At 29.4% G+C, this 12192-nt stretch overlaps 2 protein-coding genes across 2 annotated transcripts in view; one reads left to right on the top strand and one right to left on the bottom strand.

Moving 5' to 3' along the window:
• LOC100160879 (protein ecdysoneless) overlaps positions 1 to 2605 on the bottom strand; it is a 7618-nt gene extending 5013 nt beyond the window's left edge. The window contains exons 1-7 of the mRNA XM_001947553.5: positions 2154 to 2605; positions 1823 to 1940; positions 1682 to 1769; positions 1451 to 1611; positions 1223 to 1381; positions 997 to 1159; positions 225 to 353 (exon numbers count right to left, since the gene is read on the bottom strand). Of these exons, the coding sequence (XP_001947588.2) occupies positions 225 to 353; positions 997 to 1159; positions 1223 to 1381; positions 1451 to 1611; positions 1682 to 1769; positions 1823 to 1940; positions 2154 to 2406 (1071 nt within the window). The 5' untranslated portion in view covers positions 2407 to 2605. The remainder of the gene's footprint in view (positions 1 to 224; positions 354 to 996; positions 1160 to 1222; positions 1382 to 1450; positions 1612 to 1681; positions 1770 to 1822; positions 1941 to 2153) is intronic.
• A 284-nt stretch (positions 2606 to 2889) lies between these two features.
• Positions 2890 to 6595, top strand: LOC100569176 (deoxynucleotidyltransferase terminal-interacting protein 1). Its single transcript, XM_003242348.4, has 8 exons — positions 2890 to 3333; positions 3411 to 3611; positions 3674 to 3886; positions 3968 to 4153; positions 4265 to 4443; positions 4770 to 4917; positions 5022 to 5103; positions 6278 to 6595. The coding sequence occupies exons 1-8, from the start codon at positions 3163 to 3165 to the stop codon at positions 6478 to 6480; spliced, it is 1383 nt and encodes a 460-aa protein (XP_003242396.1). The 5' UTR covers positions 2890 to 3162; the 3' UTR covers positions 6481 to 6595.
• The last annotated feature ends 5597 nt before the right edge of the window (positions 6596 to 12192 follow it).

Here is a 12192-nt window from a genome sequence, read left to right as displayed (position 1 = left end):
GAGGACCGTTCCTATACTACCCCCCAACCATGTCGATACCAGTCCATACTATCTTAGTCCGTGCTTAGAATCAATGGTCAAATTGAATAATTTTATTTCAAAGGATCAATTAAAAAAAATTGAAACAAAAATATTGGTATCTTATTTGGATACCTATTTCACAATTATAGTGGAGTTTAATTTGGATGAGTTAAATAGGCTAGTAAAATAATATTAATTGTTACTTTAAAATATCCTTTTTCGGCCAAAGAAGATTTGTAATGATGCCAACGTTTGTCATAGGTCAAATCTACAGGTGTATCGTCTTTGACTGTGGTTTTTGCTTGGCTGACTAATATTTCAAATCCGCAAGCCTTTACAAAAAAATAATCATAAAGTTATACATAAATATAACACATATTTATTATTATATAAGAAATGTAAGAATTTTAGTTCTTCCGCCCTACAGTGTTACAAAGTTGTAACAAAACATTTTTCTAAGTGTGAACGACTGGATTAAGGAAGTACTCCATCACATAAGAAAAATCACAATTCAAAGTTTAATTAAATATACTTTATGCATTTACATAATTTATAATACTAAAACTAATACGCAAGTACCTAATTATGGTAAAGAAGTTATAAAAACTAAAATTAATTATTTATGCATTAACAAAAAACAAAAAAAAAAAAAATAGAATATGCACTTATATAAATAAAATCAATGTTTTAATTATATTAACTTAGTATCTTATCTTAAAAAAATATGTTATTTATATTTACTTAATTTAAAAATATATAAAATATATTACAATTAAGTATTTGCATTGTTAATTATTACCAGGAACAATAACTTTTGTTTTACTATTAATAGTAAAAATGTATTTTAAAAACTATAAGGTTTAGTTAAGATTTTATTTATGACTACAATATAATAAATTAACACCTCATATAAACAGGTACATATTTTTCAATTGATTTATATTATTTATATAAAAATAAATTTATCATACTTACTATTCTTATTCCTGTAATTTGTGCTTTGTATCGAGAGTCTGTTGTTTCAACTAAATCCCAACCAGTTCTCTTTTCAGGAACACATTTTTGTTTTATAAGCATAGCATACAAACATTTGGTCATGGTCACTGTACGCATTACTCTTTCTTTGGGAGGAAAATGTCTAAAGCCAGAAAAGTAAAAATATTAACAATTGCCATAGATTTTTAAATACAAAACTAATTACTTCATTGTTTGGCATGCTTTAACATCCAACATATCCCTATGACAAAATGCTATAACAGCCGGTGCTATTAGACTTGGTTGGTGTTTTAATAAGTACGCTACACCTACTGGTATATAAGCATGGCAGCAATGGAGATTTTCTTTGATTTTATCTGGATACCTGTAAGTTAAAAAGAAAATTATTATCATTTAAAGTGCATTTACATTTTTTAAATTTATATCCTTTTACCCGTGCAAGCGCGATGATATCGCAGAATTGACTTCTTGTGTAGCTATAGTGGCAGTAGGATATTTGGTAATCTGTTCCAATGCTTGTGAAACAGTAATTGATTTTTTACTATTTGCACTAACTAATGGGATAATATGAACATCACCATCACTTATATAGACCTTTTAAGACAATTAATTAATTAAGATAGATAACATTATGTACTTTTATCATAAACAAAAATAGAATTACCCTCTGATCACAGTTGTCGGGATTTGCCCAATTGGGCAAACACTCTGCAGCTTCTATAAGTAGAAATTCCCCATCAGAATCTATAACACTAAATATTGGAATGTAAAATATTGAATAAACAACAAATTAAAATGCACATACCGAGCGACAAGTTCAGGATATTCCTTTGTGATCTCTTTCATCAAGAACACAATAAACCATTCATCTTCAATGTTATCACCGTAGTGGGTTACACCATACAAATGTGGCGGCAATACTTCTAAAAAACAATAAAAACAAATCAGAACCATCGTACAATCACGGAATAGCTATAATTAACTAGATGAATTGTTATCTGTTTTGTGGTATAACTGTGGGTTGTCCATGGTTGGACAGGATGTGGAGGGGTGAGGTGGTGGTTGGTGGTATTAAAAATGGGTTCTAATGGCAAAATATTAGGCAAATTAAGTTGTAATAAAATATTAGGTATTACCGTCCGAAGTATCAGAGAACGACTGTCTCAGTTCTGCTGAGGGGCAAAACCGTGGTATCAAATTGAACTTGTCCTTGTGCCATATATACTGTTCGGACAGCCGATCTACCAACTCCAATGCCTTAGTGTTCAAGTTATTAATGTGTTTCACCAGTTCTTCGGCATCCTCTTCGCTGTCATCCGACCGAACGAACAGAAAATACTCGACATAGTCTTCATACCTCACCGTTGTTACTGCACGTGAGCTGTCCATTTAGAATTGATGAGTGGGGTGACAGGGAGAATAAGATTTTTTTCTAATAGACCGATCGATCTTTTTCTAACTTAAATTCTCAAACTCAGACGCAAAATTCCAAAGAGCCAAGACCGCCGAACAACAGAATTACCGAAAACGGAAGTAGAGAACACAAAACACAAATTTACACAGCACACACACGACACACACTATAAAGTGATAATAATATAGATAATAGGCGAGAATGCGAAATGTGTGATAAATTGATAATAGTTATCGTGTCTGTGCACGTTTTTTCTCCAGGAATATGACTATTCAAATAATAATGACAAATTCTTGTAGTTCATACCTGGGCTGTCTCTTTATGGCGGAGCACTGTATGTTAATCTGATAAAATGTGAATACAATTATTATTAATACCTAATAGACATCCGAAGTGTTAATAAAAGTATTAAATAATAAATATTAATATTAGCCATTAGGTACATTTTATAAAAAACATCGTCGATTTATCAATTAAAACTACTCACTATCGATCTTTTTCTGTTTATCGATTTTAACTGGAACCCCACGAAACATTGATAAAAAAAATTCACAATATCCGGGCTAGGATATAATATCAATGATACTATCCATAACCCAGACTGCTGAATTCTGATTTCTGATTCTATAGGTATTATATTATAACAATGTTTGTAATAATTGCCGGATCCATGATTTTTTTTTAGTTTATACGCGTCTTAACGATCCCGCACACTCCGTTGTTGTTATACAATGGTTGTCCATAAACTCCCCATAAAACACTTAAACGATGACCAGCAATTACAACAAATGGTGACCCAACAGCCAACCAATTTTCACAGGTCGTCTAAGCCTGTACCCCTTGTTCGGCAAGCTCCAGTATTTGATTTGGAAGTGATTACCAGTGAAAATTTTGTTCCATGGGTATGTGTCCATTGATTTTGCCAGGCGATCTAACATAACGTCTAATTCATAAGTTTATATTATTCTTTTTTTTCTAGAAAAGTACGTTCAATATGCGCCAAGTGACACTTGCCAATATTATTGATGTAGCTAACGGTAATGATAAAGCTACTACAAAAGCGGCCAAGATGCGTGCAAAGAATTTGGTAAACGCCGCAAAATCTTTAGATTTGTTGCGACAAAATTTACAGAATTCAATCAATAAAGATATTGATAATGTTATTAAAAAATATTTGACTGTAAGTATTAACCACTGATGTATTGATTTTCATAACAATGCTAATGACAATAACTTTTTCAGTCATATTTTGGCTTGGCTATTGACAATGTTAAAAATAATTTGGGTTCAAATTGTGTAACTGAAGATCATGTGAGAGAAGTATGTCGAACAATGTTAGACGAGGCAAAGTTAATGTATTCAAATCCACCGTTGTCTGGCAGTAATTCACCATTTAATACAGCACAAACTACAGACATGTTGATTGAATCGCGGTTTGCAAAACAACATTCCAAAGTAATTAAACAATTTGCTTTTGGCATAGTCAAAACTGAATACTACTAAACAATACTGATACTCAATAACTTTTATTTACAGAATAGATCTCTACTGAAACGCAAAGAGCCACCTGTTCAAGAGGCTGAGAATAATCTTTCTCCTACAGTTGAACAAACATCATCTCAGACACCGTTGGTAAAATTTCATAGATTTCAATCCACTTGGGACCCAGTGAAAATTCATTCTCAAACATTATTTGTGTTGGCTACAAGAGCTGCTAACAAGGTACATTTTATTATTGTTATGAATTTTTTTGATCAAATTACATATTTATACCATTGAATTTAATACTATCTTTAATTCAACTAATTTAAGTAATTTGTGTTTATTTCACAGAGGGGAGGTCGTATGGGCAATAAACATCCAGAACTATTTCAATATACCATTGATATGGAAGATCGAGATTGGCTGATGAAGCAAAAAATGTTTGTTTTACCACCACCTACATCTGTAAATGCAACTTCAATACTGTTATTGGACGATGTGCAATCAATATTGAGCACTGTGAATCAGAAGTAATTATTTTTATTTTTATTCAAAGTTGTTTAAAAATGATAAATACAAAGTTATTAACCACCCAACACATTTAAGTAATTTGAATGATGTACCTATCAAAATAAATAAAATAAAATAAATTTGTACACAATTAATGTACTTAATTTTAAAAGATCTACTTAAAAAAAACTTAATGATTCTTAGAAATAATTTTCTGTAATAATTAATATATCTTACTTGCTACTAACACACTTAAACAATACATATTTTTACATTTTTGTAATTTTATTTTATAAGAAGTGATTCCATTTTAACTAGATATTTTAATGATTATAATAATTTTCAGAAATAATCCTCATGAACTCAAAGGTTTTGAATTACCAGAGTTTATATTGAACAAAGTAAGATCCACAATGATTCTCAATAAACCTCCTGAATTACAATCTCCTCAACAAATTATTATTACTGAAAATGGCGAAATTGAAGAGCAACCTGTACGAGTATAAAATTACACCTATATATTACTATAAACTAATTCATGGATATTGACTTATGATATTTGTATATTCTTTTATGACATATAATTATTATGTTGTAGGTGTGCAGTATAACTTTGAACGAAAATACAAATTCTTCAATCACTCAATCCCATGCAGAATCAAGTAGTATCATCATCTCAGGTATTATTATTATTATTATTATTATTTTACAATCTTTTTTCTATAAAATTGGAAAAAAGATTGAATGTTAAAAATAATAGTGTTCCTTATGAAGGAATTTCAATAATACAGCACTAAGTTGATTCAACATAATATGCATTAGTAGTAGGTAAAAAATACCAATGAAAACAGCTCAGTACAAAATAAATGTTTATTGATAAAAAATATGTAGAATGAATATGACTTAAAATATTATTCTGTATATTATTTTATTATGTAATATTGATTAATTTTAATTTTTTTCATCGACCTTAATATTTATATGTATATTATAGTGAAAGTCTGAAGTTAGTTTTTCAGTCTTCCATACCTTTTACACTATTTTTGTTGTAAGCTAGTCTCTTCAACTCCATGTAACTAGATGATTCCTGGTTGGATATCATTTGTTTATTAAAATATTGTAATTTTAATGTATTCTTGGTCCTTGTCTCTTGCCATCAATTTTTCTGTAAACTAGTTCATGCCTCAATATATATCCATATAACATCTTGCTGTAATTGTTTTAAGTACCTTTTTTTTTTTTTTTTTGGTTGCTTTTGTTTTGTTGTTCTATCCAATCCACATTCCTTCTACTGCACTACTCAAATTTTTCAAGACAATTTTACTATGCGTTTTTTATCATCCAAGTTATACACCCATATAGTGTCATACTACAAAAACATACTTTTATAATTTATCCTCACACCATTACGTTGAAGAAACTTGACAAAAAAAAAAAAAAAAAAAAAATGATGATGATATTTAACTGTTTGACAAAATTTGTTAAAATTAAATGATTAGTAAATAATTTGAGAAACGTTAGCAAATTTCCAAAAATATTATTTTAATCAAAAAAATATTCAATTTTTTATTTTCAGTATTAAATATAAAAATAATTTTTTTATATTTTACGTGTGACGCAAGTAAATATAAATTATATATATATAAAAAAAAAATTTTTAATATTGATTAGTACAAAAGTTCGTTCATCTATCAGGTCTTCCTTTTACACCCTATAGTAATATTTTTATGGAATACAATTTCATCATGGTAAATTTATAAAATTACAATGTTGAAATAAATTATAATTTAGTAGAAAACATTAATATTAAATCTAACTATTTCAAATATGTTATTTTATGTTTGTAATAATTAGGGACATCAACAACACTTGCTGAAGCATTAAATATGCTCGAATATGGTGAAAGATTACCACAACACAATGAAATTCCACATTCATCGCCAAACAACAACACAGGATTGGCAACCACACATTCCACCCTTACCGCGCTTTTAGCTGCTGAAAATAATTTCATGCCCAATAACAGTCAAGCTAATAATACACAGTTTGGAATGTAATATTCGTTTTGTTCAAATAAAAACGACATTTTTAGACTTTTAATGTTGATTCTAGTCATGTCTAGTCTAGTTATGTGATTTTAACTATTAAATATTTTCCCTAAATTTTCCCTTATAGTTATATAATAAATTAATTTTATCCTAATCAACTATATTATACAGAATTGTGTGCAACTGTATTATAATATGATTATTGTATCTTATGTATTTAGACTTGTTGTTTTTTTTATTATTTATGTTGTGATCTTGATTTATTTAAAATTATTTTATGAAAAATAATGGATTAATTATATTATAAAAGTTAGGTATTCTCTTTAGTGACTAATATTAATAATATTATACTATCATAGTGTAAAAAAGTAATCAACAGATTTGTATAAATTAATAGCATTACAATTGAGAAATATTGAATACTTTAAGAAACACATAAGTCTTAAATTTATTAAGCAAATTCTCTTAATAATTCTCTTTATCAATTTAAATCTGATATTTCATAATATATTGGAAAAAAAGATTTTGTCAAATAATTAAATATGTATACGTATATTATTTAAAGAAATTATATTCTTTGTTTGTTGACCCATTTATGTAGTATTTTAAATAAAATAAATATTTTGGACAACATTAAGAGTTAAGACATGTACAATATTTAGAAAGTTTATTTAATTTTAATAAACTGGCTATTAAACCTGGGTAAGTCCTCACGCTGTATAATAAGTTTCATGTTCATCATTGAGTAAGTCAGTAAGTCACTCTAATAGTCTAATTTTTTTGTTAAATTTGACCTATTATATTATTATTATGACTAATATTTTTACAATATTTTTAGGTCATTATTTAATGTTTCTAAAGTCATCAAACTTTCGAGTCCTATAGTCGAAATCCCCTGGCTATATACAATGATCTATCAAAAAGGTTTGCGCATTTCTCGTGCAATATTTATTCTTTAAGTCCTGTGCCAGATAGCAAGTACCTAGGCCAAGGGCGCCCATATGGGGGGGCAAGGGAGGGACATGTCCCCCCCCTGGAAAATGCCAAAAATCTTGGAAAATTGTTCATTGTGATTAGAATCTATTTTTTTAGATAGAATTTAAAAATTTAATTTAATATATGAAAATCTATATTTTGTTTATGGCAATATGGCATTTTGGTTTATTTACTTACTTTGGTAAATCAGGTTATCACCTATAAATAACCACACGTTTTTTCCACCATAATATTTTATTTATGATAACAGATTTGTGTATTGTTATATCAAATATACATATTTTAAATGCAGAAGGTATATCAAAAAGTATATTAGAATCAACAGAAAAAAAGCAGGTAAGTGGATGTCGCTCTGCTGTACAGTAGATTACAAGTGGGTAATTGTATATTGGTTGTATTAGACTTGAATCCAATGATATAATATCATTGTATAAGAAAAACGATTCTGAGCGGAGACGGTTTACAGTCTAGATATTTTATATTTTTGTTATTATTTATTTTATCATGTTGAATTAATATTAAAATATTATAATTTTTTATTCGTTTCTATGGTGATATACAAAGCATTAGAAATTAAAATCCCATTTTTAGCGTTTTTTCGTAATTTTCCGGTGGTTTTTCCCGTGGCATTAAATAACTGTTGAGAAAATCGAAAAATGACCTCTCTAAAGTACCATCTTGATCCAATTTGCTAAAAGATAAGGTATTATATGTTGAAATCAAAACACTCCTTCTGGAAGAAATTTTGTATACAGGATATAAAAAGAAAAAGAAAAAAAAAAAACACCATTGTAAAAACAATAGCTCCCTCGCTCCGCTCAGAATCTATAATATGGTTTAAATATGTTGAAACTTGTTGGCCAAGGTTTTGATGGTTGTTCAACCATGAGTGGTAAAGTAAATGGTGTACAGACAATTATATGAAAAATATATCCAACTGCTTGTTATTTTCATTGTGCTTCACATAAGCTTAATTTAGTAGTTAACGATCAAAATTCAATTCCTGAAATCAGAAATACTATTGGTACTGTAAAAGAAATAATTAAGTTTTTTAGAGAGAGTATTTGAGAAGAAAACTTATTCCAAATATTCCATTATTTTGTGAGACGTTGGTCAGAAAAGTACAAATGTATACGGCTATTTGATAAAAATTTCATTGAAATTAAAACTGTTCTTGAAAAGTTATCTATTATAGTTCAGAAGCAAATACTGTTACAAGAAATCGTGCATTCCAACTTTCATCAGCCACATCAAATTGTACATTTTTATTTGAAAACTAATGTTTTAATAAATTTAATATAATTAATGTTTTATGACGTGTTTAATCTATATTATTAATTAAATAGAAATTCAATAAAATACTTTTATGGTTGAAAATTTGTTTTATGAATGGATTGATAAATTAAAATTTTGTCCCCCCCTTAAGAATTTTCCTATGGGCGCCCTTGAACTAGGCGGTGACCGGGTAACGTGTGTTGGCGGTCCGGGGACAAAGTTTTAGGAAATTCACCGGGCTGCAGAAAAAAGTTATTGGCATTTTTTTTTAAAAAAAAGCAAATGACGTATCGATGTATACGACGCGAGCATAACTGATCAGCCTCGCGATAGAAAACTATTTCTCACTAATAATAAAGGGGTTTGAACAAAATAAAATAATTTTTCATAAAAATGTAAAAAAAGTTCTCGATGAATAATTCATACCAGATGTAATATAAAAAGTTAAATTTCCAAAGTTTTAGACTAGGTATCTATTTAGAAATTTTAAACTGAATAATATTATAAGTATAGGTTTATTATGCCTATAATGTGTGCTCAGGCGCAGATAGAGTTCAAATTCAGGGGGCGGGGTGGTAAATTATTGAAGCATCTCAGATCCACAGGGCTTCCAACACCCCTCACCGATTTTGTTTATTTTTTTAAATTACAATTTTATCAAAATATAATATTTGCTCCTTATAGGTGTGTATTAAAACAAATTTGGTATCGCAAATAGTGTTTGATCTAAAATCTAAGAAAAAAAATATCGATATTCGTAAAACATATGGGGGTGCTAATATATTTCAAGTTTGGGGGCGCACAGCTCCTTGTACCTCCCCCCCTCCCCCCGATGTAATCTTACATGGAGGCGCGTTTCTCACGCGGTTTGAGTTTTTTAAGTTTTTATGAGTTTAGAAGACAAACCATTATGTGATACACGAATACACGATATCACCATAGCACGATAACTACTTACACGCAAGGCAGGTGTTTATAAATTAATAGCGTACATAATAATATTATTATGGTTGCAATAGCGGTTCTCCGCAGAGAGTTCAGCGGAATTATATAGCTCTCCGGTTTTACGGTTACCAATATATAGGTACCTCCGCGTAATTCGGGGTGAGCAGCTGCTGCATCGAGTTAAAACTGCGATTTAATATGTAATAGATGTATTATAATATTATAGTCGTGCACACGTGTAATCTTAAAACAGTGCCCCGGCGGAAAATGATAAAATAAAAAATGTGTATTACATAGATGAGACCGATGTGTGGTTCTCGGGGAGGATTTTTGATGTTTTTACTCCATAATAAGACTCGGCTAAACATTTAAACGCTTTTTTTTTTGCGGTATCGATTTGCCACTATACAATAATTATTGATAATTTTAATTATTACAATTATTATTATCATTATAATTACTTACTAGTAATATTATTATTATTATTATTATTTTTGCTGTTGTTATATTATTTCCGTTTCCGGTCGTTATTTTATTTTCTGTACGCCATTTGTTAGGCATCATCGTCAACACGCAAAGTCAAATTACATACCTATTATAATATACAGAATTACAGTATACATACATATGTATGCAGTTGTAAATGTATAGGTAACATACATTAAACATAATATTACATTATAATATATAAGTACATAATATATATATACAAACACAATATATTATAATAGGAGTAGCTAAGTAGTTGGTATACGATATATGATTATTTAAATGTTAAACCGGTGGACAAATAATTATAACTTGCATTTACCTAAGTAGGTACTAGATACCCGTCATGTATTTTTTGTAGGTTCCTATTGCTATATAGATATTAATATATTATAAATATTTTTTTGTGGTTCGCAAGTTGCAGATATGTTCCATAGTTAATATGGTATCCGTTACCAGTTTAACAAGTAGTAAAACTTGAATGATTACCTACAATGAAGATTTATTTATACTTGTTTCGTTAACTCGAACATACAAATTATTCATTTCCAATCAATATCCCTCAGTACACTAACGAATGCCCCTTGGTATGTTATAGTAATCGAACCCTTCACAATGATCCATAGGTGAAAATTTGATTGAATTTTAGGGGGGCTTAAATATTTTTTTACAAAATAAGAAGTGGGGGCTTTGAAAAGTGTTCAATAATGTTGTGCGTGCTTTCAATATTTTTGGGGGTTAAGCTCACCCGAGCACCCCCCAATCACCACCCATGCTGAATGACCTGTGAAACATATAATGATTAATGACCATCTCCGATCAAGCATCTAAACTCTATAAACGATCCATAACAAACTACTTATTTATTTTTTTTTATTTTTATTAGCTACTAGCACAACTTACAATTATAGCTCAACGATTAACAATTAACAATTGAATATAGGTAATATGACAAGTAATTGTACAGATAGCAACAATAAGATTAAATATATAAGCACAAAATAAGGTTCATAATATATGATATACAAACGAAAAAAAGAAAAAAGATAATGGGATAACATACTGTAATAATTATACTATCTAAGTTGAAGTCATTATGGCAATTATATAAACATGAGAGTATTTACGGGCTAGATAAGGGAGGATTTAATTTATCTAAAATCGTCGTAAGTAACTTAATTAATGGATGTACGATGTTTGAAATTTCGCTGATAAGTTTGGATAGATTATCGGATGCATCGCACGGTGGCTGATTGGCTGTGACGGTGGCGTAGGTACCACGTTGATTGGAATTGTAGTGGTTCTCAGAATGTGTCATGGGCTTGCCTGGTCTTGAAAAAGAAACTGATTTCGTTCCCAATTTGTGTTTTTTGAATAAAACCACATGATTTTTGTAAACTGGGCAACCTTTATAAGATGAAGTATGGGCACCTGCGCAGAGAGCGCATTTGGCCGGAAGACTGTTGTCTTTGGAACAATTTTCTGATAAGTATTCATCACCGCATTTGACATACCGAGGTTTGTGTGAACAGTATGCTTTTGTGTGGCCGTATGCCTAACAGTTATAGCATTGAGGCGGACCAATGTGAGACTTTTTGGGTTTTTCAACCACGACGGAGGTATGCAATAGCTTAGTGATGTTAAAAATATCCGAATTATTGCTATTGGTATTGAGGTCAACTAATTAATTAAACAAACTACTTAATCATTCAAATCCTCTCATATCCAATGTATCCTCCCTGGACCTTCCGCTTCCCCGATACAACTCGTCGACTAAAAAGGAAATGGTCCAGGGACCTATTAATCTAATTATTATTCACACCTAATGTATGTCAAAAAAAATGAATTAAAAAATATACGTATTTTTAAATATATTTATTATATTAGGTTTATTTATAAAAATTCAATATAAAAAATTCTAACATGTATTGAAATTTGAAAATGATAAACTAAAATATTTTTAGTTTCCAATGTTTTAATTTTTTTTCTATAAATTTCAAAATTTAATACAAGGAT

The sequence above is a fragment of the Acyrthosiphon pisum genome, chromosome A2, assembly GCF_005508785.2.
Source record: "Acyrthosiphon pisum isolate AL4f chromosome A2, pea_aphid_22Mar2018_4r6ur, whole genome shotgun sequence".
NCBI lineage: Eukaryota > Metazoa > Arthropoda > Insecta > Hemiptera > Aphididae > Acyrthosiphon > Acyrthosiphon pisum.
This window is presented reverse-complemented; position numbering and strand designations above follow the sequence as displayed.

Coding starts and splice junctions, on each gene's coding strand:
- LOC100569176 (XM_003242348.4), top strand. CDS start 3,163: ATGGTTGTCCATAAACTCCCCATAAAACACTTAAACGATGACCAGCAA. Junction 4,154..4,264: donor CTACAAGAGCTGCTAACAAG/GTACATTTTATT, acceptor TTTATTTCACAG/AGGGGAGGTCGTATGGGCAA. Junction 5,104..6,277: donor AAGTAGTATCATCATCTCAG/GTATTATTATTA, acceptor TGTAATAATTAG/GGACATCAACAACACTTGCT.